Here is a 27,300-nt window from a genome sequence, read left to right as displayed (position 1 = left end):
CAAGCACTGCAGAACGACAGGCTGACAGCTCATCAAGTAAAAGCACTGTTCCATCCACGCTCCCTCCCCCAGCAGACATCGTTCTGCACCTAATCCCCAGCTGGAAAACAATGAGCATTTTCCCTTTCTCCATCCTTCCTTTTAGCAGGATCTGCTTGTCCTGCACCAGCATAATCTGGCTTCACCACGAAGCTTACAAAGTGCAGACAAGCACTTTGATCACATCCAGACCATCCAAGCAGAAAAATGAGGCAGCAATACTGATTTGTAACGAAACTGACTTTTATATAAATTATAAACCCATCCAGTTTAAAGCAGTTCAGTTGCAGCTGTGTCACTTAAGTCCGTAGAAGGCTGAGGCGTACATATCTCCTACAGTCATAAATTAACAATAATCAAGGAAGAGAAAGTTCAGATAAGGCTGCAAATACAACAAAAAAATTTCCCTAAGATTACTAGCTGTTAAAATAAAGTCATGATTATCAAGGATTGCAAAATATAAATGCAATTTTTGAACAGTTAAAAAGTACAAAAATGATGGACAACACAAACAAGCATTGTACAGTTTGTCCTGTGTGTAGACAAAGCAGAGTAGGAGATTTCCAACCTTTATCTACATCAGACACTGATTTGAAGCCAAGAGGAGTTGAGGAAATCTGTAAAAGGATCGTGGCTCATGATCCCAGTAGTATAAAAGCAGTAATTTTTCAGTCTGTAAACAGTAGTCTTGGTAGCTTCTTCTAGGTATGTTTTTCAATTCATCACCCAAAGAAAATCCGAAACCAACAAAAACAAATCCTAAGAGTGGAAAAAAGGGGAACAGCAGCAATGGGTTATAGCTTGAATTTCTTACCAGGTCTGTGTGGGACATATTCTGGAGGGGAAATGCTCTTTCATAAGAAATATATAATATATTTAACTGTACACAATTTATAGGGGGAGAGAAACTCTCCCTCAAGCAAGCCCCCAGTCAGTGAGTATGGAGTCATTTTTGTACACTGTTTCCTCCTAGAGAAACTACAGCTTGGGAAGAGACAGCCTCTGCTTTTAGAAACCACTGAGGAGCCCCAAAGTCCTGTGTTTGCCAAGGCTGTCATTCCCAGCAGCTGGCACTGAGAACATCACAATTCCCTGTGCTGGAAGTGACAGAGCCATGGTTCCACCCTGTCCCAGCCCCTGCCTCAGATGACACCAATCCCCTCCAGTTTCAGTTCTGCTTTCAAGGGATGCAGGAAACCTTTTTTTAACCCAGCTTCTGCTTTCAGGCACACAGGAGGATTTTAAATGCTTGGTTCTCTTAATCCTAAACCTCACTCACACTGTCACCATTGCTTATTGATTCGACTGAGTTCAACCTGGTGTAGCAGCAGTGGAAGGAAACTCCAGCCTGGACCAGCCCTGGGACTGTCCCCTGTGTCACCTTTGCTGTGTTTGTGCAAAGCCCTTGGGAATCAGAGGACAGGGACAGCAGCAGGGCCACTGTGGCCCTGACTGGGAAGGGCAGGGCCTGGTTTGGCTCAGGGCTGCTCTGAACTGCCCCAGCCCAGCTCTGGGGGGTTTCACTCACCCTGACAGCATCACCTCCAGTCACCAGCCTTGCTTTAATTCAAGGAGCACACCCTCCTTTCAAAAATGATATTTCTATACAACATGACAGTTCTGTTTCTTTTTTTTCTTTTCTTTCTTTTTTTTTTTTTTTCAGTAAAAGTATTACTATAAAACAAACTTAACACATTTTGGTATTCCTCCAGCCCAGAGCACTTACCAGACACTGTGATTCAACCATCAGGACATCCTTTGCAATTTGACAACCTGCAGACATTCTTCTTCTTTCCCTTTCAGGATGGGGCAAAGCCAAACTAAATCCAGCAAGAGCAGCTATGGGACTTTTTTTTGTTTTTTAATACAGGGGATTTATTAAAAAAATACTCTCATCAACATTCTAGCATTACTAACAAAACAGAGGAGATGACAAAGGCAGTCAAGCTCTCTTCAAACTTTAAATCTAGACTTGGATACCTGTGGCTCTAAACCAGGAGATGAGGAATTTGTTGGGTCTGACCTGTCCCTTGTATTGCAGGTACATGAACTTTTTTTTTTTGCCTATCAATTTTAGGCTGCATTGCTCTTTGAACATGAAAAAAACCCAGCAGAAATGCAGATTCTGTGGGAGCAGATGATATGGTCACACTTTCTAACAGAAAGCTCCATGGGCCAGTGCTTGGATAATCAAAGTTCAACTGCAACAAGCAAGCAGACAGGTACAAAAAGGAGCTCAGCCTCAGACCACAGCGGAAGCAAAGTTACCTCTGCCAACTTAAAACCAAAGCCAATAGGATTCCATTTCTATTAAAATATTGAAGTCTTAAAGTTTCAGTAATCTAAATACACTTTTTAAAAGTCATGACGTTGCTGTTTGACATTAAACTGACATGATACCAGCGCAGTGTCACACTTCACTGCAGCCATTATTTACAAGGTCTCTCTTTTTGTGTTTGTTTTTTTTTGCTGAAACACCCATTCCCATCTCTCTCTCTCTCTGCAGTTTGCTCCTCATCACATCTGCAGTTTTCCCGAGCTGTGCACAGACACCTCCTCCCTGGAGGATCCTGCCCCAGCTCTGGATGATTCCCAGCCCACCACAGAGGCCTCACCTCTCCCTGATGGAGCAACACTTGGAATTCTGGCAGCAGGACCAGGTGGTTTGCAGACAAAACAGGCAGCTCCAAGCCAGATCAGTTCATCAGAGGTGGCTCAACGTGGACATCTACAATTCCTGCATTTCTAAGGCAAGGACCATACAAAAGTTATGAACACTGTATGGTGATGAAAATATCCTTGGAGATAGATGCTTTACACTGGATTGCTATTGCTGCTTCTAAAGACCATCTCCAGTTGGTTCTAGAGATCAAAAGGGAAGAAAGTGACTTTTCTCCTGTTGCAATATGCTTATGAACATGTATAAAAAGTGGTCAAACCCCAGGAAGGGTCCCTGCTTCTTTTATGTACAATAATTTAAATCAGCTCAATACATCTGTAATACCTAAAAAAATTCTTTCATGATTTTAAGTCCTTCATGCATTATGAGGAAGTTCTGGATTTAAGTGATGGTAGAGTGGATGTTGCTTCTGTCTGGGACTCTGGTGTCACTCCCCTGTGGAGTCTGTCAGGGATGCACTGCTCAAATCTTTAGTTTTTTAATGGTATCAAGTCTCTTTTTCAGCAGCTCTCCAATTTCCTGAACTGAGTGATGGTAACTGCTCTGGACCTTCCCTTGCACAGTCTTTGTAAACTTTTTTTCTTCCTGCAAAGTGCAAAAGAGAAATCACTCACTCCACAGCAACTGTTTCAATCCCCCTTTTAAACTTTCTCCAATATCTCAAACAGCAGAAGGAAATTCCTGAGGACCAGTGTTTGCACAGGGAATCTCTTACCTGTAAAAGCAGAGTGTCCTTGAGGGACAGCTCTTCAAGTTTTAGTGCAGTCAGAATGATTTCAAGCCCTTTGATATGATCTATTACATTGGAAGTTAATGTCTGGAGTTCAGTTACATAATCCAGGAAATGGGTAAATACAGGTGGCTACAAAAACAAATACAGGTCTTGAATTTATAAACACACATTAATGTCCACTTTATATAACTCACTTTGTAATATATAATTCCTTCTTCCCACCAGTGCTAAGCTATAATTTAGCTCCCCAGATAAACACTCCCAGCTGACAAGTTTACTGTGGTACATTCCAGGCAGGAAGGTCAATGACACTCTAAACTGTATTTCTCATTAAAAACTGTCACATGATGTCACAGACATGACATGGCACTGATTTTAAACAGCAAGAATTAGCCCCAAGTAACCATTACCCACATCAACCTCCACAAGTTTATGAACACCAGTTCATGTTATCTACCCTGATTTTTCTTTCAGAATAAATAAACTGTGATTAGGGGTGGGGGGAGAGAGAAAGAAACACTGTTTGTACCATTGCTACACTGCTCTCTTTTTTTTTCTTCTTCTTTTTTTGCAGGTTGGATTTAAAAGGTCGGAGGACACTGTCACAGTAACTTGATACCCACAGGGCAATGGAGATCGTCTGGAAGACAGGTAAAAATGTGTTCTAAGGTGCTTTTAGAGGAGGATTTCAACTCATTTTAGTGTTCCTGGTAAAAGCCAGCATGATTAAAATATGCAACAAAATCCCTCATGAGTTCTCTTGATTGTCTGAGATCAAACTTGCACTGTGTTTCAGTCCCAACATTTCTACCCTGCAGCACTCCCAAATTTCTAGTTTCCAAAGGGGGAAAAAAAAATTACCTCAACAAAGAAGACTAAGTTTTCTAACAGGTTTGGATGAGTTTTCAAGGTGCCATCTCTGACTTCAATCAAATCACCTTTACATTTATTGAACAAGTCTGAAAAGAAAAAAGACAAAAGGCTTAGTGAAAGATGGAGGAGATAATTTTAAATGTGCATTATCTGAGTGTCCAGAGCTGTCAGAGCACTGACCACTGAGTCCTCTCCATCTCCTCTGAGTCCTGGCTCATCACCAACATTTCCTCAGCCCTGCTGAGCCCCCCTGACCCAAGCACCAGGAGAAGCAGCTGCCCAGGCTGGGAGATAAATGCACTGAAGGGCACAGCACGATCTGAGCATGCAGCAGCCTCAGCACACAAGCCAAGGGCAATCCCAGCCCTGTTCTCAAGCTTCCACAGGGTCTGCAGATGCATCACCACAGCCCAGCCCTGCAGACACTCCAGAGCCATCCTCAGACAGCCAGGCAGCTCTGCCTCAGGGTCTGCTCTTGAGTTACCATTTACCTGTCAGGCGTTCTACCAAAGACTTGAAACTATTCCCTATTCTTTCCTGGATTTCTGCTGAATCTTCTGAAAAAAAAAAAAAAAGAAATTAAAAATGGTAAGCTACAGCTTCTCTTATTTTCTGCTTCTAGAAGTTCAAGAGGCATTTAATGCAATTTAGTGTCAGTACTCAAAAGTAAATGTAAGTGCATTCAAAGAGGAGCCAGTATTACAGCACCATATACTGTAGAAAAATGAAGACTTAATGAAGACTTTACATAGGCCAGTGCCTTCTTTTACATAAAACATGAAAAGATAATTGAGTTTCAGACAGAAAATTAACACACAAGTAACAGTTTTGAGTCCATATCCTCCAACGCCCAGCAGTTTTCAGACTCAACAGAGCCATGTGGCTCCCTCCCACCACACACCACAGCAATGTGGTCAAACCCCTGCCCCAAACACTTACCTAAGCCATTGGTATCTAGTTCATAAATATCACTAACAAGGTAAAACAAGCTAGTCTGGCACTGACAGCTGCCATTGCTGAAGAAGCCAGCCATTCGGGTAGGAGGAGGGCCAAGGACAGGATACTAGGCAAGAAGCAAAGAAAAAGATAAAGGTGTTGCAGCTTCTCCTCATCCCACCAGGGCCTGGCACATCTCCCAGTCAGTCACACACACAAACCCAGGGGCAGTTCAATGCACTCTGCAGCCTGCACGATGCATTCACGGCCAACCTTTGGGGAGAGCTTTCGCCTCGCTGGTACCTGGATTTTTTGTTCTAGAAACTTCTTCCCTGAATCCACCGCCGCTTCCAGCTGCTGCAGCAGGGCTCGGATGGTGTCGATCTTGGATGAGACACCGTTCTCTGCAGTCTTTTCAGAGTTCTTTGGTTGGATGGTGTGACCAAGGGTTGGGAGCCCGCTCACCAGCCTCAACGTTAAGGAGCGGATTCGCAACCACAGCGTCTCCTCCTCCAGGGAGAGCTTCCGGTGCTCCTCAGAAATGTCCCTAGGGAAAGGCACCAAAGCTTTCAGGCAAATGCTCCAGGCACAAAAGCCTACCCAAAAACCTCCCCAGATCTGTATGATGAAGAACAAATGGTCAGAAATGCAGAAAAATTAATATCTAACAGAGCAGCACTGTCAGATGTGGTGGACGGTGCTTAAGTCAGCCAGCCCAAGGAACACTGAAATATTGGAATTGCCCTGGAAGGAATTTCTTTGCTATGTGTGAGATGAGGATATTTCTACTCACCTGTCTTTTGGATCCCAGCTAAACAAGACTGTCAGGTCTCTGTTGTCACGCAGATCTTTCCATGGAATGTCATCCTCCTCTGGGCTCAGACTCATGGACTTTATACTTTCTTCTAAACTGGTTGATCTGTAGGTAAGAACAAGCAGCACTAAAATTATTTCTCATAAATAAATCAAACATCTGATCACTGCAAAGGAAAGGAGCTCACTAACAGCTCATGTTCTGTGCACTGCTCAGCTCTTCCCTCTGTCAGGAATGTGACACACAGGGCACTGACAAGGATGTGAAGGGACAGCAAATCAGAATCACAGAATCCCCAAAGTTTGAAAAGTCCTTTAAGATCACTAAGTCCAATCACCAACCTGGTCCCTACTAAGTCACAGCCTCAGTGCCTTCCCACATGTTTTCTGAACACTTCTAGGCATGTTTCCACTGCTTTCCTGGGCAGCCCATCCCAATACCTGCCAACCCTTCCCACGAAGGAATTTTTTTAAACCTCCTTGGTCCAACCCAAAACAATTAAAATCCGAATGAAGCTTTAGGAGCAGAGCTGCAGCTCTGAGATTTCTGCAGGTACAACTCCCCAAGGCCCTCCTGGCCCTTTCCCAGTTTTGCCATGGCAGGAGCTGTACTCACATGTTTGCTTCAAGTAAGAGGTCCAGCAGCATCCGCTCGGTGCGAACCTGCGCGAAGTGAAGGGAGGAGTTCAGGCGGTTCCTGAAGGCGATGAACTCCGGGATCTTCTCGAACGCCCCGTACTTGTAGGCTTGGATGATGTACTCTGAGGTCTGCAACACAGCACACACCAGCTCTCCTCAGTGACTTCCCAAATCAGCAACAACCAACGAGGTCACTGCCAAGGAACTGCATTTCTGTGGGTTTATCAGCTCAGAGGTGCAGGACCTGGAAAATCCTCAATCCCTGGGAGGAGTTTGAGCTTCTGCTTCTCCAAGTCACCGAGGGAGTTTTGTTACTTTAAATTGGGAATGCTCAGATGCTCCATGGCTAGTGAGGTTTAACAACCAAACCAACACAAGACATCACATTGTTGTCACCACAATGAGAAATACTTCACAGGGAAGAGGTGCTTTTTTCCCTTCCTTTTGCTTTCAGATGCATGATTCAAATAATTAAATCATCATTTCATTGTGAGAAGTAATTCCAGGTAAAAGAAATACAGCCCAGATTTTCTGAAACTGAGCATCACATATCACCACAACATAGATAAAAAAAAAAAATTACTCACACATCTTTTGTTTCTCTTTTTTATTAGAGTTTTAAATACAGTATCATACAGTATGTACATGGCACAACACAAACACCAAAGGAAACTCAGGGTCCATGGGATATTTTGCTTTCTCTCTGATGAAATGCAGCAATACAAGGCAGGCAACCAATATTTCACTTCAGTCCAAGCAATCTCCAAAAAAAGAAATTTTTATGATAAAGGAACTCCAGACAAGCAGTGTTTTAATGAAAATGTAAACTGTAGACAGAGAGTGAACTGTTTCTGCTCCCAGCCATGAGTGATAGCTGAGTTTTTACATCAGAATTACTCCATAACTGAGAAATCCTGGCAAATAACTATTTTCTTCTGAAGAAGCTCATGAACTGCACTGAAGATGAAAGGCACCAAAAAAGGCTTCTGCTTAACTGAATTCTATATGGTCCTAACAGGCTCAGCTTGACTGGAAGGCTCTGGGAGATCAGAAGGAAACACTCACAGATCTAAAACTCCTTTTTTTCCCCTCCAAACCAAGAAATTCAACAACGTACTCTCTCTGATCAACAGCCTTGCAGAGGTGACTGTCAGGGACTATGGGCTCTAATTCAACTGCATCCACGTGGGTTTTAAATCCCCCAGGACAGGTTGGTGAGGTTTGCCTGCAGTATCTGGAGAGATTAAAGACGGATGGACACAAGAAAATTAGAGAGATTACTGGTGATTCTGCATAGCTGAAGGAGGACTGTCTTGAGGAGGATAAAGTTGCCTTTTTAGTTTTGGCCAAATATAGCAATGTTGCCTTCTCTCTCTCTCTCTCTCTCTCTCTCCTCCCTGTGCTTGGCATCCTCTCCCAGAGCAGGAATAGTGGCAGGATTGCACACAGCCTACAGGGCTGTTACTCATGGGATCGCTCTGACACAGGATTCACGTCAGGCTGGGAAGTTCAGCAAGTCAGGAGAATGGATTTATCCAAAGCAAGGAGTCTGATTCAGGAGCTCTATTTTTATGCCAGACTTCATTTACATCCCACACTTCCTGCTCCAGGCAGAGTCCCACACACAGCTCTGTGCTGTGACATTCCAGCTAATCTCAGCATCGACCTAGGCAGGAGCAGGCAGCAGCAGAAATCTGTAAAAAAGGAACTTTTAAAGGACAGACGCCTTTTAACACTGCAGATGTGATGGTGGGGCTTGAGTGAGAGCTGCTCCAAGCACCCTGAGCACAAAGGGGCAGCCCCAGCAGAAGTACAGCAGAACAGGAAAAGGGAGCAGATCCTGACCTTGTGACATGATTTATGGCAAGGAATTCTTCTTCATCCTCACTCTTGTAACACCATCATCCTCATGGAACAGCAGTCTGAACTGAGCCTTCACCTCCTGCAATTCCTGGTTCCTTGAACAGCTTTTGAGGCATTTCCCATCTAAAGGATCTTAAGGAGACAAGTGTTCAGAGCAGGAGAGATTTGGAGACCTGGAGCAACATCATCTCATTGTCCTTTGGCTGCAACACCATCTCCAAGGTATGATGTGAGTGGTTCCAGAGTCCCATGCTCATCTTGCCACATGAGGCATTCTGTCCTCCTGCTGCACCACTGCTGGCCTCTTGAAATCCCAACATTTGAAATCCCAGCATTTGAAGGTGCAGCAGCAAGGCAACACCTTTTTGGGATTTCTGGAACATGAGTTGTGTTTTCCTGGCAACAGCCACTGGAGACATCCAACTCTTCTCTGCCACATCCACTCCATCACTCAGTTCCAGAGAATAACCTGCTCCCAAGGGAACCACACCTCAATTACTTCATTGTTTTCCATGGAAAGATGATTTCTTGATGCATTACAACACTGTTCCCAAGCAGAGGAATCACATCCAGAAGTTTTTTCAGTTCACTTTTCCACCTGGCGCCCAGCAGTCGTGGCTTTCATTCAGACAGTTGGTTCCAGGGATGTTTTTCATTAACATCCACCAAATGACTTTTAAACAAGACTGAAAACTTACACCTCAGTAAAAAAAAGATGTCTGGATCCAGGGCTTCACTCCCAGGAATCCAAAACTTATTAGCAAGTAGGAAAAAAACGAGCAAGTGAGGGATGCAGAGCAGAGTGAACAATCCATGTGCATCCCTCAGGAAAACCTCTGTGTCAGACACAGCTCACAGGAACTGAGCACAGGGAAATGGGAATCCTGTACACAGGAACCACTGGGCTGCCAACAGAGCAAGCAGCTGCTTCTGAGTGATTTCTGTGTGAGATCCTTTACTGCTCAGTACAGACAATTCTGTATTTTTATCTATTGCTGGGATAGTGGGAAAGCAAAGTGTGTGACTGCAGAGCCTCTGGAGCCAACTTAGCCAGATTTAAAACTGGATTGCACCTTTGTTTCTTAGGAAGCAAAAATAATTTTCACCTACCTCTCAACAGTGCCCACCCAGAGTGTGAAATACAAACACACAGGATTTCTTCCCACTCCTCAGAATGGGAAGGTCCCCTTAAAATGAAGTGCACCCCTCCCCATCCACTGAAAACACACAGCTCCAGTGATTGGAACATAAAGGATTCATCATGTGCCATCCCCATCCCGACCCATCATCACTGGCTGCTGTCTCACTTTCCAAAATGCCAAATTTATGACACCAGCACTTATTTCCACTTCACTTATTGCATAAAATGACAAGCATTAATTTAAAAGCAATCATACCTGCTTTATGAGCATTAAAACTGGCTTTAACAGAAAGGAAGCTGAAGCAAAACCTCATGTAACAGCAACTCACAAATCCTTGTAGTAAGAAATGCAGGTTGGGGACAACCTTTACCACAAAGCTGCACCTACTACTGCTCTTTGTTGTGCTTTCAACCACTGCAATTGCACAAGCCTTGCACAGGGCTTCTCTAAAGCCCTAAAGCTTCTCAAAGACACTTTGCTGTGTGACAAGGTCATGGAGGAGATTTCTTTCAACTTACATCTTTCTGGTTGGAGTGGAAAAACCTGAGTGCAAAGTTGCAGGATTGGGAAGCAGCAGCGTAGTGGCCCAGCGAGCCGGCGTAGCGTGTCAGGAGATAACTGCAACAAACAGCACGAGGCAAACGTCAGCCACTGCCCTGGCAAGCAGCTGCACAGGAGACAGCTGGACATTTAACAGCATTAACAGCACTCATGGGCAAGTTCAGGCTTTTAGTGGAATGAATTCTCAATTTTTTAAAAGCAGTATGTGAGGGCTTGGAGTTCTTTTTTCACGTTAAGGGTGTAAGAGTTGCTCTCATTGAGAGACCCTCAATCACACCAGGGTGTGTTTGCTTTCCAAGCTGGAACACCAAGCTCTGACTGGCAGCCAGCCAACCATTTCACCAATTTGCTTCTAAAAAAATCCAACACAGCTCAAAATCACATGGGGGAAGACACCCTAGAGAAAGGGGGAGCATGCAGTGGACGTGCCTCACAAAAACCCCAAAACAGCACCCAAAACTGTGACAATGCACCCAAAATGTGACAATGTGCTGAAATCTGGGTGGCAGAGGGTGCTGCAGCTGCCAGGATGGGTTGATCAGGAGGGAGTGATTATTCTCAGTATGTACCACCCACCCGATGGTGTCGTGCTGGATGTGCTTGGCGTCCAGGCTGGAGTAGAGCTCCGAGACGGGCTCGAAGGCGCCGAGCCTGCAGTAGATCCGGATGAGCAGCAGCTTAAACTGAGCATTGGAGGGACTGTGAGACAGCCCCTCCTCCAGGAGAGTCAGGCACTGCCACACAGCTGCCTCTTCACCTGGTGACAGACACAGCACAGGCAGGTGTGAGCAGGGACAGTTGGCACAATTCCCTCTGCCCGCGTTACGCCAGGCTCAGGGCGCTGCCAGGGACTGCAGTGTGCACAAAGAACACCTGCTCCAGCATCCAGCTGCTCCCTGAGGGAATGCTGGGGGAATAATCCCTCCCAGGGAATACCCAGCTCACATCTGCACAGAGCACACTGCAGGCAAAGTGACCTTTCCTGATGAATCCTGGGCTGTTTGGGAATTCCAGCTTGCACATTGGAAAAGAGCCAGGAATTAAAGAGCCAACATCCACATTCCTGCCAGAAACCTGACCATGGATTTAGTCAGGTTAAAGATTAAATCTTCCTTGGGAAAGACAAGGGTGTAACAGATAGAAGGGCAGGAATATACACGTGGACACCCAGCACTGGACACTGTGGGATTAAGAGACTAACACAAGGAGCAAGGGTGGAGTACAGGCAAATTTAATTCAGGGAACAGGTCCCAGCAAGTCTAGAAACAAGGGATCCAAAAGACAAAGTATGTCAGGAAGAGAAAGAAATGCTCTCAAAACACTTCTGGTATCAGAAAGGAGTTGTCAGCATAACTCGTGCCAAGGGAGAGAAAAAAGGAATTAATCAGAAAAATTAAATTTGTATATAGACATCAGTGAGATTCAGGGCAAACACCAGCTGATCAGAGGGACTACTGAAATACCTCATATTGCAAAAAAAAAACCCAACCCAGAAAGCTCCAGGCCTAACAATCCTTGCCAGGCACCCACTGGTCACAGGGACTCCCTGTCAGCCTCCCATAGAGATACTGGAGCAAGGCACAATTTTGGATTTTGGGAACAGGAGCAAGGCACAACTTTGGGAACAGGAGCAAGGCACAATTTTGGGAACATACCTTCCAGCCACAGATCAAGCAGTAGGTGAACTGCAAGCAGGCAGTAATAATCTGAAAACTGCAATTCAGTTTTCAAACAAGATTTCCCTAAAAAGAGAAAAAAACCCAGTTACTCTTGAATTACTAAAACTAATTACTAATTGCAGCCAGCTGATCTCACAGTCAGGGTTACTGAGTGGCACCACGATCAGAGAGCACATTTTAATTTATAACATCAGAATTGTCTTAAAATCCAAACAACTTCACACATCACTGAGTGGCCTTTGGGGCACCTCAAACATTGACATCTGCTGGAAGCAGAACTGACTCCCACAGCTGCAAGACTTACAAATTAATAACTCCTGCCCACAAATGTGTCCTATGCGCTTCAATGAGAAAACCTGGCTTTGCTTAAAAGCACAGGCAATCCTGCAAAGTACACACAGACCATCTGAACTACCCAGAAAAGCTTCATTTATCTTTAAGATATGTGGTGGAAAAGAAAAAGAATGAAAGGAACCAAAATTCAGGGAAGGTGAACGGTAGAATCAGAAAGGAGAACGCCAAGTTTTATCAGCGTTACAGATTCTCCTCACCAAACTCCAACCCGTGGCGGTATCTCAGCATCAGCTCCCGCACCACTGCCAGCTTCTGCTTCTTCTCCATGGCGTGGTAGATGCCCAGCAGCCTGGAGAGCTGCACCACACACAGGTGCTGCTGCAGGGCCTTGATGTCCCCTGGCAGAGCCACCTCGTTCTCGGCCGCCGCCGCCAGCGGGATCACGTCCAGCAGCTGCCGGATGAACTGCAAGAGAAACCCCCGTGGGTCAACAATCCTTTCATCAGGATCTTTTCAGGAACAAACTGTAAATAATCATTATCTGCTGCTGGAAAATGCAACAGGTGCATCTGTGATTGGTCTCATGTGGTTGTTTTTAATTAATGGCCAGTCACAGTCCAGCTGTCTCAGACTCTGGTCAGTCACAAGACTTTATTATCATCCCATTCCTTTCTATTCCTTGCTAGCCTTCTGATGAAATCCTTTCTTCTATTCTTTTAGTATAGTTTTAATATATAATTTTCTTTTAATATAATATATATCATAAAATAATAAATCAGCCTTCTAAAACACAGAATCAACATTCTCATCTCTTCCCTTGTCCTGGGACCCCTGCAAACACCACCACAGAGGTGGCAAAGGCTGCAGGGCTGCACCACAAGGTGGGGAAGCAACATTTCCTCCTTCCAATCAAACAAAAAAAAGTCAGGTTGGGAACATCCATGTTGATGCCACACTGAATCCGTGGTTCAAGAAAAGCCTTCAAGATTTTCTTTTGAGTTGCTTGAGGTTTTATTAAGTTTCATCAAACAGATGGAGGGAAGAAAAATCAGAGGAAGGTTTCCAATTCATTGATACACCAGGGAGTTCAAGCACCTGTTAACACTCGTGGTAATAAGAGATGCAATTAAAATAATTAGTTACTGACAGGCTTCACAGCACACTTCCAGGCAAGGATGGTTTTGCACTGTTACATTTTCCCTCAGTTCTGAAGTAATGTGCAGCTCTCAGTGAGGTGATCAACTCTGATTAATGACTCCTTTTTGCAATTAAGCTGTAAGAAAAGCAGCTTCTCATTGTTTGGTTTTAATGGGAGACAAAAGACTCCTCACAATACACAGGGCTGGGCAGCAGCTTCTTGCTCTAAAACCCAACATTGTCTGCAGACTGAAACCTGAGTTAAAGCCAATGAATTGCTTTGACTACACTTGGTACTGACACAGAAGAACTGCATCAAATGCAAGCCTGAGGCAAAAAGCTCAGCAGCAGCAGCAAGCACAGCACACACCAATTCCAGTTTTCCCAAAGAATTTGATGAATGCTGTGTTGACAGATCTTTTCAGTCTGAAACTCTGCCAAGCTGAGCAAGGTCAACCCCACCATTGCCTCTACTGTCCAATTTACACCTCTAGCAAGTCAAGGTTGGTGTCCTGACCATTATTTCTGGACTATCTCACATGTCAGTGGCCCAGCAAGATCATGATCTCAGCTACTGAAGTGGAACTTTCCTGTCAAACCTCAGCTCCTCATGTCCTTGACCAAGCTAAAGTGCTGCAGATGCTGCTTCAGGGACAACCAGAACACCACCCAATACATCAGTTTGACACAATATAGATTCCAGAATATATTCAGTAAAATCAGCAGCAGTTTTAAGGCTAGACAGAGAATTTTGAAGTCAGAGTCATGGTATTACAAGCACTGTGACAAAACTGAAATCTGAACTGTTATTAAATATAATTTTTCCACTTCTGGTTTTGAATTTGCTCCCTGGAAAGTTGGGATGAAACCTGTTCAGTACTTCAGGGTTCCCTTTCAATGGAATCACCATTTCAGGACTAGGAGTTCAATATCCTACTGGCCACACCTCTTGCCCAGTGGGCTAAAAACACAACTTTAAACATAAAACAGCAACATCCACCCCTGGCAGATCCACTGCTCCCATCAGCAGTGGGGCTCTGGGAAGTCTAAAATCAGGAGTCAAAAAATACCTCAATAAACCAAGAGAACTTTGTCACCTCCACTTTGTTTACCAACATTTCACCCCCAGGCTCTGGCTGATCCCGGATTCTCTGCCCTCCCCAGTGCTGATCCCTGGACACAAAGGCTCAGACAAACACTGGGGTGAGTGACAGAATTCCCAGCTGCTGAAGTCACTCCAGGCTGCTCATGACTCTGCACAAACGGGCTTTTCAGAGGAACTCTTTTCCAGAGAGCTGTTTCAGAAAGAGATTCTGGAAAAAACTGCCAGAGATGCCTCCATGACCCTGGACTGGGGTCATTGTGTCCCTTTGACACTGCCAGAGCCAAGCCAAGCATCTGTGACATCCCTGCATGGGATTAGGGGGCAGCTTCTTCCCTTTAACAGAAACCTGGAGCTCAAAGCACCCTGACACCTTGAAAAATGGGAATAAAAAAGCCAAAGGAATACCAGATCTGAGACTCTGCAGGATCAAACTTATCTTTAAACCTCCAGTAAAAATCCTCAGAATGAAACTTCTCAAGTGTTCAGATGTTCATGATATTTTCTACAGCACAAAGAGTTCTCTGAATTTCAAGCAGAAAGTAAAAATTTGATGTTTCCAATCTTTTAATGTGATCCACAGGTATTTTAAGATAAAGGGATCAGAGTGCAAACAACCACTGCAGTTCCTGCCACCACTTCTTGGTTATTTCCTTACCTTTGTGTACTGGCTGGCTGGGAGGAGATCCACAAACACTTTGAGATCAGTAAAACAGCAGGGCTTGTCCCCAAATTTTTTGAAGTACTGGAACATTAGTTCTTCTGGATCACCTAGGGAAAAAGGCCAGGTCACCTTTTCAACAGCCTCCAGTAGAAGTGAAATCTGTAAAATCACTATGAGAAATCTTTGTTCATTCTTTCTTCTTTTCCCTCCCTTCAAGATTACAGTGATTTAGAAAGCAGAGAGCTGCTCTAGTGCAGATTCTAACAGAGCCTCAATGTCTCTGGTAACCAAGGACACATTAAAAAAAGCCCAAGAGCTTCATTCAAGCTCCTTTAGCAGATAAGAGCTCAGCAACCCAGGCAGGCACACGCAGCCTCCACTCATCTCACCGTGGCTTCTTTTGGGATGGAAAAACAAAAGGAATCAGGAAATAGCACAGATGTTGCTCTAATCACACTGCCTTTCATTGATTCCCTAAATGCCATTTTGTGATGCAGGTTTTTAAAAAGCAAAACCTGGCTTTGTTGCCATAAAAACTTAAATCAAAACCCACCCAGAGATTCCAGCACTACCAGCAAGACTTTCCACTAGGAATACAGTGTGAGTGACTGGATGCTCCTAAATCCCTGAGGTCTTTTTGAAAACCTCCCTGCTGGCTTTTCCAAGTCATCTGAAAATCCATTCCACTCTTCAAAGTTCACCTTCCAATGCTTTTCAAATTCTTTACATACGCAACAACAGGTTATCTTTTCCTGATGAAACCTGCATTTAACTCAGTGATTTAGGAGCAAGTTTGTGCCCTGTGCAGAGATGAATTCCAGCCCCAGGAGGGCTCTTACCCAGCTTGTACTCATCATTGCAGCCGCGGTGCCGCAGGCGCCTGATCAGCTCCAGCTTGGCCAAGTACGGTCCCCGCAGCGGCCGCGAGCTCTTGGACTCCTCTGAGATCCTCTCCTCGATGAAATTCACAGCCTGCTCGATGGAGCAGTGCACCTCCCCCTCCAGAGAGCTGCAAACACACAGACAAAAGGGTTCTTGGAGAGGTCCCACTGATAACACACGCTCAGCACGCTCCCAGACGGGGAAATGATGGATCCTGCAACTCGGTCACTGTCACTGACATCTTTTATGGAAAATCCTTTCCTTAGGATTTTTCCTCCTGAGAAGCTGAGAGGCCTCAGGAACAAAATGTAAATAATAATTATCTGCTGCTGTGGAATGTAACAGGTGCATCTGTAATTGGTCTCATGTGGTTGCTTCTAATTAATGGCCAATCACAGTCAGCTGGCTCAGACTCTGTCCGACACACAAACCTTTGTTATTCATTCTTTCTTTTTCTATTCTTAGCCAGCCTTCTGATGAAATCCTTTCTTCTATTCTTTTAGTATAGTTTTAATGTGATATATATCATAAAATAATAAATCAAGCCTTCTGAAACATGGAGTCAGATCCTCATCTCCTCCCTCTTCCTGGGAACCCTGTGAACACGGTGACAGGTCACCACAGAAAACATGAGCTGGAAGAGCTCTGTGATGTACAAACTAATTCCATAAACCATTCCCAGCCTCCAGATAAAAACAGGGAAAAGACACAACACAAAGCAGGGAAAATCCATCATTTGGGCTCTGACATCAAGAAGTCACTCCAATATTGAATAAATGAACCCAAGCAATTTGCTAAAGCACAAAGGGAGGTCCCACTGATAACACACGCTCAGCACGCTCCCAGATGGGGAAATGATGGATTCTGCAACTCAGTCATACAGAAAACAGGAGCTTGGAAGAGTTCTATGATGCACAAACTACTCCCATAAACCATTCCCAGCCTCCAGATAAAAGCAGGGAAAAGACACAATACAAAGCAGGGAAAATCCACCATTTGGGCTCTGACATCAAGAAGTCACTCTAATATAGAATAAATGAACCCAAGCAATTTGCTGTAGCAAAAAGGGAAAACAAATCCACAGCAAAATTCTCAACTTACTGCTCTTCCTCTGCTGGAGGCGTCCAGGATTCATCAATGAGTTGAAACACTGAATCAAAGTAAGTTATATAAAACTGCCAATCATCTGAGCTGAAACAAAAATCAGGCACAGGACAAAATTTAGGGAATTGCCTAAAGAATTAACAGCTAAAGCTACATTTCTTGCCAAAGCTGGGTTAAGGAATAACACATAATCATATTAGAGAAAAAACCCAATTATAATCATAAAATTGTTTCCCCTAGAAAAGGTCTCACATCTTAGGAACACCATCATCCTGAATTTCTGGAAAAATATTAAGCAAAACCATTTCAACTCAGAAGTGAGGCAAGCTATGAACTCTCCTCCTAAAATTCACATTCCAGTCAGAGCTCAGCAACATCCCCACAAAACGTGAAGGCAGAAGTTTCTGTTCTGCATTTAACTTATATCTAAGATGAGAGCACAGCTAAATTCAAAAGCAAACCCCACATCTCTCCTGACAGTTCTGAGACAGATTTGATCACGCTGGAATGTTCTGTCTGCTGATGCATCTGCTCCAAGCATTAAACACATTTCCCACTATGAAGTCTGGCCAAATGGGAGAAATTCACACGAAGAAAATTTAATGTAAATCATGGACAGGATGAGAACTGCAAAGTCAGAGCTAGGCAATCAAGAATTTAGACATAAGGAGGTAAACCACCTTTTATTGCATTAATGTGTTGCTACATTCTGCTTATAAAAAGCAGCAACTCCAGTCCTGACTCTGACTCTCCCTGACTTCAGAGTGCAATCTTTGGAAAAGCTTCCCAATATTCTCCTATTTTACCCACAAAAGCCACGAAAACAAGGCCATTCCCAAACAAGTGAGGCTTTTTGTTCCATGTGTTTTACAGGACTGCAGGAATCCTCTCTCACTTTTTGAGCAGCAGCCTCCTGGCCAGCGCGTTGCACTCGGGCCACCGCTGCAGCTTCTTGTACATGGCCATGCACTTGTTCTCCCGGCTCTGCAGCTCACTCGTCAGCTTCTCTGCACCAAAAAACAGGGAAAACTCAGCTCAGCCCTGCCCAAACCCCCTTATTCCAGCCCAGCACCAAGCCTCCAGGTCTAACACAGCAGCAGCCCTCAGAAAGATTTCCCATGGAAACCTCCACAATCGCATTTTAATTTTCAGGTAAACTCCTCTAAAACGCAGATATTGAAGACTTTTCAGTTTTGAAGATGGCAGCTACAACCAAGAACACAATCCAAATTTACCACTGCAAAGCTCAGCCTGTGCAGTGTTTAAAACCATAAACAAATTTGGCAAAACCAGGTTGCACCAACACCTCCAGAGTTTACACTGAGGATAAAACTGGTGCTAAGTCAGGCTTCCTAAAATTATTTTGTTTTTGCAAGTCTGAAGCAAAGGGGAACTGCTGTATTCTCCACACAACTCTGATTTATTAAAGAATAAATTACCTCCAAGTTTTCCCCTCACAACATCTAAAGCTTCCTTGTACTTCTCCAAACGTTCCAGGATCATGTAGTACAGTTCCACCTTAAAAGAAAGATTAAACTGCAATGAAATTTGCCAGGAAGAACATACCCAGGTGTGCCAAAAGAGAAAATAGGGGATACCAGGCCTGCAAAGCTATCTTTAGTATCCCAAAGGGTGCAAGATTCAGATTTAGGTCTCTTTTTCCATTCTTAGTCCTCAGGTTTTTCCTGGGGCCTCCCAGAGAGCAAAGCACCTCATCAGTCAAATCAAACACCAAAAATTGTCTCAGCCACAAGGTTCTGAGGCCCTCCTAACCCCCAGCTTTTGGTTTTCCTTCTGTCCCCTACATTCACATTTAATTCCAAAACACTCCTGATTATTTTAAGTTTTTTAAGGTAATCAAGTTCCCTTAACAATGCATTCCTTGTCTCAACAAAGCTCAAACCAAGCCTTACTTCAGCCTCAGCTTCAATCTTGTCCTCTTTCACCATTTTTTCCACCATTCTCTCAGCAAGTGGCAGAAACATTGTCTTGGAGAGGTTTTCATCCTGTGCTGAGATAGACTGAGGAAGAGAGGGATTATCGTAACAGCTCAACAGCTTTCTGTGATGTCCCACCCACTGCTCTTTTCACTTTAAAAGAGGAAAAAAACCCAACCCAGGTGTTCCAATCCTCCCCAGCCACCTGTTTGGAGCTGCCATCTGTGACCTGAGAGTGCCACTGCTCTGGGAAAAGGCAGCAATAAAACTGCTGCAAAGAAAAAGCTCATTTTTGATCTGATCCACCAGAGCCCTGCATGTCTGAGCACACAAACCTCGTGGTAAAAACATGGAGCCAGAACATTTTTGTGTTTTACACAGCACAGGATTTTAGAGGATGTGATTAAAACCCTCCAAGCTTTTTTTTTTTTGTTTGATTTTACGTCTGAATTTTAGTGCCCAAATGTGCTGCCTCAACCAGCAGCAGCACAGCTGATCTGCGCCTGTTCCTGCAGAGTTGCTGCTAATTCCAGAGCTCTCATTTATTCCCTCCAACAGCTTTTATAACCTCATAAAGAGGAACAATTCTGACTGAGAAACTGCAGATAGCTGAGGATTTATTCATTATCTCTGCCAAAAGGACAGGTGGATATCAGTGCAGGTGAGAGAATAATTCAATTGTATAAAGGTGGTAAGGCAAGAGTTAAATTGGACTATAAAAACACCTCAGAGTTTATTTTGGACCACAACAATAATGCTACTTAAGGAGGGCTCAGTCTTTCTCTCAGCATCACAAAGAAACAGCTCAAACACACATTTTACCCAAAATCATCATGTTTTCCCTCAGAACATTTCTGCACCAGCACTGCAGTCATGAAAAAAAACCCCAAAACCCAGCCAAACCCAATACTGCACACACCTGCATGATCAGGCTCATCACAGACCAAAAATAATATGGATTTTTGGGAACAATCTTATAAAGTGCCATTCCAGCCTGAAAAACAGAAAACACAAATTCCATCATCCCTGAAATGGATTCATTGCTCAGATCTCGTGATGGGCAGCAGTGAGGGGAGGGGATTTGCACATGGAGGATTTTTCCCCACTCCTGAGGAAAAACAGAGGGTGGAAATGTTTCCAAGGACTCTGTGGAGGTCTGACAGGAACAGCAGCCAGCACTGACTGCCCACACAGCTGCCAGCTTGAACTGGGAACTCCAGGAGGAAGCAGATTTGTTCTTTGGGAATGAGGGGATTTCTGCAGTGCTGCAGGACACAGCAAACCCAGGAACTGCCCTTCAACTCTCACTTCTCACCACTGACACTCCCAAATTTGGGGTCACTTCCACGTGCAAAGCAGGGGGAGCGAAACTGGAGCAGATAATTTGGTTGAATCAAAGCAGAGCCAAAGAATGAATGATTTTCCCTAACAGCTATTCCCACATTTCCCTCACAACCTGTATGTAACAGGACAAGACTTTTACCCCTAGAAAATCTGTAATTTCAAGAAACTACACACAATATTCTCTCTCTACAATTCCCTGACTGCAGTTGGCATTTTCCAGGGTGTTCAGCTAGAATACCTCAGAGCATAGGACACTGGGGCTGATTTTCATTCCCAATCAGTCACCATCCACACACTCTTCACTCACATCCCTAAATCCAAAAGCACAGGCCAACATCCCACTCTGACAATGTGACACTGATAATGATGATTTGATTCAATTGACACTGAAAGTAATTTAATGAGCTCCACATTTTTATGTCACTCCAGACATACAAAAGGTCACATAAATGTTAATTATTGTTATCTGTGGCATTTTCTCCACTCATGATTGTGATCTATCACATCTAAAGTTTGGTTTGTGTCATGAGGTTTCTCATTTCAGGTACACCATAACTCCTTTTTAGCTATTTAGGCCAAACCTGCCACAGCAGGAACAAGAGGGAATTTAGCACTTATTTCTTGGCTCTCTGTGCCTTTTTTTTTTACACAGAAGAGTGAGCACACAGGCCTTGAAAATCATCTTCCATTTACAGACATTCTGTAAATTTGGAAGGGATGAAAACAAAACCAGCAGTGTGACTCTGTGCTGCCAACTGACAGGGGATATTTCAGGTGCTTTTTAGTTTTTCTTCACTGAATGCCATCAATACAAGTTGTGTTTTAGATACTCAGAAAGAGCATGGGGAGGATTTATCTTCCTAAAGTTAACAGAGAACTGAGGCCAGAGTTAAATGTGAAAACAAGGATCAGAAGCTCATCATAGATGTGCCTATTCCAGAATTCCTTTATTTTGTACTGCAACTACAAAACCACAGATCAGTAAAAGACACAGCTTTAAGGTCACAAATCTTTTGTCTCAGACAATCCACCTCCAAAAACTGACATTCAAACCTCTCTGTAAAAGCCAACCAAGAGTTTAACTTCTGCATTAACCCAGCTCAGCTTTTGTGGAAGATTACTCATAACACATAAATGAGAGTAAAAGACAGAGAAAAACACACTTTAAACCAGCCAGAACACAAATTTTTGGTCATACCTGTTGCATTTTCTTGTACTCTCCAACCCTGGCATAGGCCATGAAGAGGTGGGAGTGATACTCTTCACTGTTGGGCACCTTCTTCACAGCTGCCTCATAAAGTTTTGTCACCAGCTCAGCTAAACCAAAAGCAGATCTGGAGTTAAGACCAGCTTAGGAATATTTTAAAGCACAGCTCCCTAAAGAGCACCAGGGATGCCCTAAACAGCAATTAATTACATTTAACAGCCCCAAAATGTTGCTCTGTCCCCCAGGCATTGCAAACATCAGGAAAGTGCTTATAAAACTCTAAATAAACCTCAAAATAGACTCAAATCAAAATAGAGTTCAACAGCAGCAACTGAACTGCTCATGAGAATTTTAGGTCTACTTTTAAAGTAGGTTTTTCTTTATTTTTGAGCATCAATCTGAATGAAAGTTTCTCCTGCTGGCAGAACAACTGCTCTATGTGAATCATGTATCAAAACAAACACTTCCAGAGCCTAAAAGCAAATTAATTATTCTTATCACAGATTTACTCATATTAATCATATCCTGCTGTTTCCCAATTGCCTATATCAGAACTCTAAACAATTGTTTCACACTAAACTTTCTAATAACAGGTGTATCATGATAAAACACTTCTGATAGTACAACATGCAAAACTTTCTTACACTTTCATCCTTCCATATTCTTTTTTCTTACACAAACAATTGTAGCTCAGAGTAGGAACAGAAAAACAAATGTAATTTGTCTTTCACACAGTTTAGACATCCCTGACACAAATATAGAAAACATCTAATCACAATTTTCTTGCAGGACCAAAAGTGGAAGTGCCTCACACCCACCAGTTCCTGAGCTACAGAGCTGAAAGTTACAAAGCTCAGTTTAATGGAAATTGTTAATAATCACAGAGAGGCTCTTGTCATTCACAGGGGTTTATACTGAAGTCAAAAATACACAAAAATGTTGGTATTACTCAACAAATGATGCTTTAACTTCACAAACACACACAAAGAAATCAACTGGGGGAACATAACCAACTCTCTTCTGCAGACTGATGCAAACACCTTTTTCTGAAGCTGTTTGACCCCTGGATCATTTCTCCAGCAGCTCAACAATAAATCTGGTGGTACCACCCACCAAACTCCACAATAAACACTGGTACCACCACTGCACACTCCCCAAGAAGCTGCCAGAAACAGCAGCAAACTGTTCAAGCTGCAGAAAGGCAGGACAGGAGGGCTGGCATCTTCCAGAAAAGCACAGGAAACTTTCTTCCATCCCTCCAACACTGATGATTCAGGATTTTGAAAATACAAATCACTGCGAGGAACCTGGCAAAGCTGATGTGGCCAAACTGGGAGGTCAGGATTTTAGGATTTCCCTCCTGTTTTTCACCACTTTCCTGAGGCCTTTCATCACAGCCTGTGGGATTTGCAATCTCTGTCACTCTACTGGTAAGAAATTCCAGTAGTTTTACTGACAAAAGTGAACTCCCAGGCTGCTGGATCATTATCAACATGGTTCATTTAGGACCTGCCACACAATTGTGTTCATAATAAGTTCAAATGAAGATTTTTTTGCTTTATGAACATCACTCCAGCCTTACAGGCATTACAACAGGCATCACTTCAATTCTGAGCCTCTTAACAGTCTCTCACATACACAGATCCTGGATTTTACACATTTCCCACCAAACTGGGGCACAAACCCTCAGGAAGATGAACACAAAGAGATTTCTGGGAGAGGAGCAAACTCACGTCTGTGCATTTCCCGGTACAGAATGGTCAGTGCTTGCAAGGAATTGTCATCTGTGGGTTCAAGTGCTGCCACCTCTTGTGCCAGGGCATAGGCTTCATCCTGCTTGCCAGTCCTCTGCAAGCCAATGGCCTTCAGCACCTGTGGGCACAACACAGGCAGCTCTCACAGACACAGTTTGCATTTGGAAACCCTCTCAGTCCCGCTGGGAACAGCCCAACCACCTCATTCCCTCTGCAGAACACCAGGATTGATTCAGTTTTTAATCCATGTGGCTGCAGAGGAAAACCCTCAAATGCAACAGCATCAAAGAGGGGATCTGACTTCTTAATAAATGTTGAGGTTGCCCTGAGGCATCACCACATGGTTTTCTCTACCTGGAGGCTGCAAAGTGGCAATTTTCCTTAGTTTTCTTTCTAAACTGGCCAGAGAGAAGTGACATAAATGAGATTCAGGTCAATGCCACTCTCTGCAGCTTGGGAAGCTTTCAAAATGTAGAAGTGGAGTGAAGTGCAGAGGGGAACCCCCAGGGAAATGAGAGAAGCAGAAAGAGAGTCACACATTCAGGAAAGGGAGGAACAGAAGCCTTTCCCCCAGTAGGGAAGGTGGTGAACAAGCAAAGGAGCAAATGGTGCAAAATCCTGGAATCCTGGAGTGCTTTGGGTTGGAAGGGACCTTAAAATCACCCAGCTCCACACCGTGCCATGGGCAGGGACATTTCTATGGGCCAAGATGCTCCAAACTGGCCTGGAACAACTCCAGGAGCATCCACAGCTCCTCTGGGACACCTGCTCACCTTGGAACGTTCTCCTCAGCCATTTCCTCCCAAGGAGATGTTCTGATCCCAACCCCAGGGCTCCAGGAGGCATTTTTAAAGCCCAGGTCACCCGGAGTGGTGCTGACAACCAGCCCAGGTGGAACCAACACTCCAGTCCCTACCAGGCCATTTTCAGGCAAACAAGACACAGGTGGGCTGGAACAGAGACATTCCAGAGGGCTCAGGAATCACTGTGGGAAAAGGGACAGTGGAACACCCTGAGACTCAGGCAGAATGAGCTCAGTGCCCCCCAGCCCCACTCACCTTGGCACAGTGAAGGTCCTTGTGCTTTTTGAGCAGTTTATCTGCTTGCTGGATTGCCATTTTATTATTGCCATTATCGAGATAATCTGCAGAGGAAGAGCACACACAGAATCACACCACAACGCCAAGGCCACTCAGGAAAGCCACCTCCAATTTCACCATGGAGCATCTGCTGAGAACAAACCACATTTTCCCTGTGCAGCTCCTCCTAAGCCAAACATTCAGGAAAGTGTCATTTCAGGGATGAAGGATTCATCTCGTTGTACTGGTTTTAGTCACTCAAACAAACAAGCTTTTGTAATTACTCCACACAGATCATTACAGCAACAAAAGAGAGCCACAATAGAGAGGATTCTGCAGAAACAGCTCTTTGCTGGCACTGCAGCTCCAGTGCTTTAGCAGGGAAAGTAGAAATTAATTTGGTGTGTCTTTGGGAGACTTTCAATGACTTTTAACAGGCAGGAGGTTGGAAACCAAACACATACACTTCAGCAAAGTGGGAAATACTTGTCCACAGCATCCATACCTCAGGCTGAGCAAACCTGTCCCCCTGGAGTGCCACCAACCTTCCCCCAGACTGGTTTTGAAGGCACAACTGTGGAGCATCAATATTTCCTAGGGGGATATCCCACTATCCCCATACCATTTTCTCCTTTTTTAGCTCAGAATTACAATTTTCAGATTATTACACAATGACAAACAAGCAGTTTTAGATCAGGACACGACCCCTACGTGCTCCCCTTCCCTCAAAAATCCCTCCTCCCTCAGCAAACCCAGCTGTGCTGCCCCTCATGTGCCAGGGGCTGCTCACACTGCTCTGGCCTCTCTCCTGCAGGTAACTGAAATCACACCACACACCTTTTCCTCATCAAACCTCTCATTCTCATTACAAATGAACTCTTCTACTGAGGGTTGATCCTTGGCAATCCTCAGCACAAACTGTGCATCTATTCTGATTTACAGATTTCTGTCAAACAGCTCCCACATTTGCTCCCCTGGCCAGGTAAATGCTGTGTACTTAAAGCAGAGTTAATTGGGCTCCTGAGCCCAGCCACAGCAAACCTCTCACGAGGCAGCCCTTCCACACTCACCAAAATAAACACTGTGGCATGAAATCCAGTTTGGAGCCACAAATTTCAACTTAGGAAAACCTCTGGGTCACCCCTGACATGAAAACTTCGGGGATTTCTCAGTGAAGAGGTTTCAACAGCGCATCAGAGGCTTCTTGCTTTAAGGCTCTGTCACCCAGTTTAGTGACACACAAATTATCCCCCAGGCTGAGCTGCCTGACTGGGATTAACAGCTGTGCCAAGAACATCTCAGCTCTGGGTGTTCCAAAGTAAACCAAATAACCCTCAAACCTCCCTAAAATCCAGCAGAATGAAGAGATTGCATTTTCCTAACCAGCCAGGTTGTTGGAAGTCAAAGCAGCTTCCAAAGGAAATGAAGCAAAATGAAAATAAACTTCAGCCTGTGCTAGCTCATAGGTGGGGACGTTCAAAGGCTGGAAATGAAACACCTGAACCTTCAGGTGAAGGGAGAACAGGTCAAGATCAAAGATAACCACAGCTGTCGAGGAATCACAGCACAAACCCAGGCACACCTTGGAACCCAGAGCAGACCTTGGACCTCACCCCAGCTGCTGAGGTGGGGAAGTTGTGTGTGCTCACCACACACTTTATTTATTTCGGGTCCTGCAGCACCACAGCCTGAGATCAAACCTTGCACTGCAGAGAATCCTTTCCAAACGAGCAGAAAGGAATTGCAAAGGTCTCTCCGAAATGAACAAAGCGAGATGCTCAACATCATGTGCTTCCACATCGGCTGAATTTACCCAGATTTTTTCTGTTAGCACCGTTTCTCACACAGGTTGTGACAAAAATAACTGCACATCAATGAAACTGCCAATCACAGCACGGATAGAAAACTAAGGAAAAAACCCTTAAAATCGTTACATAAAGACAAACTGCACAGAACTTGAACACTTCTGATCGAACAAAACCATCTCCCTCCCTTTTCCTGGAACCCACCACGGGCTCAGCCTGTACTGCACCATCCTCTGCCCAGCAAAGCACATCCCAAGCACGCCCAGCCCAAACCAGGGCAGCTCTCCGCGTCTCCAGGGAGAGGTTTTCATCCCTGCTAAAAAAGTTAACAACGTTTTCCCAATCTCCATCAAATCTTCAGTTTTACGGACGAAACGCCACCGTAGCCCGGGGAAGTGTTTTCCTTTTATTTCTCCATATTTGCATAGAGCCGAGCTTTGCCTACAACCTCCGAAGCAACCCCAAGAGCGCAGAACACCCTCGGAAATACCCGGGGACACAACAACACCGGACACCTCCCAACGACACCGTCCCCTTCCACCGCTCTCTGCCTCCCAATCAATCCCCCAGCAGCGTCACCGCTCCGTGCCACAACATCCAACACAACTCCGGGGCATCCGCGCCTGCTCCTCCGGGGATTGATCCACTCCCGGCTCCTCCGCGGCAGCGCAGAAAGCTCCGGCCGGGGTCAGCTCGGCTGCGGCGCCGCTCCCCCCGGGCCGAGGGGCAGCCCCGGGGCGCCGCGGGACCCCGGCCCGGCCGGGCGGGCGCCGCAGCCGCGCAGCCCCCGCGGGGCCGGGAGCGCGGGAGGGCCGGGGGGGGGGCCCGGCGGGGCGGCGGCGGCGGCGGGGCCGCGGCGGGGGCGCGGCGGGTCCGTACCGTAGATGGGCCGCAGGCGGCGGTCGTTGGGGTCCTGCACATGGCCCCGCGCCGCCATGATGAGAGCGCAGAACGCAGCGCGCAGCCGCGGCCGGGGGCGGGCAACGGCGGACGGGCCGGCGGGGCGGGGCCGCCGCGGGCAGCGGGACTCGGC

General features: G+C 45.0%; 1 protein-coding gene across 2 annotated transcripts; it reads right to left on the bottom strand.

Annotated features, from left to right (window-relative positions):
* Positions 1 to 264: 264 nt before the first annotated feature.
* NAA25 (N-alpha-acetyltransferase 25, NatB auxiliary subunit) lies at positions 265 to 27,219 on the bottom strand. Of its 2 annotated transcripts, XR_010030129.1 has the most exons (25): positions 27,147 to 27,219; positions 24,442 to 24,527; positions 23,363 to 23,501; positions 21,621 to 21,739; positions 19,998 to 20,072; positions 19,055 to 19,162; positions 18,581 to 18,659; positions 18,037 to 18,148; positions 17,139 to 17,228; positions 15,995 to 16,164; positions 15,150 to 15,262; positions 12,510 to 12,717; positions 11,935 to 12,021; positions 10,856 to 11,036; positions 10,237 to 10,336; positions 6,691 to 6,842; positions 6,055 to 6,180; positions 5,565 to 5,808; positions 5,265 to 5,388; positions 4,817 to 4,882; positions 4,314 to 4,411; positions 3,982 to 4,092; positions 3,435 to 3,581; positions 1,766 to 3,304; positions 265 to 798 (listed from the first exon to the last, which is right to left on the bottom strand). XR_010030129.1 is itself a non-coding variant. In XM_063172961.1 (24 exons), the coding sequence occupies exons 1-24, from the start codon at positions 27,202 to 27,204 to the stop codon at positions 3,182 to 3,184; spliced, it is 2,916 nt and encodes a 971-aa protein (XP_063029031.1). In that variant the 5' UTR covers positions 27,205 to 27,219; the 3' UTR covers positions 265 to 3,181. The 2 variants fall into 2 exon arrangements, 1 of the variants encoding a protein (XP_063029031.1); XM_063172961.1 differs by having other exon boundaries at positions 265 to 3,304.
* Positions 27,220 to 27,300: the final 81 nt, after the last annotated feature.

This window comes from Melospiza melodia, chromosome 20 (genome assembly GCF_035770615.1).
Source record: "Melospiza melodia melodia isolate bMelMel2 chromosome 20, bMelMel2.pri, whole genome shotgun sequence".
NCBI lineage: Eukaryota > Metazoa > Chordata > Aves > Passeriformes > Passerellidae > Melospiza > Melospiza melodia.
This window is presented reverse-complemented; position numbering and strand designations above follow the sequence as displayed.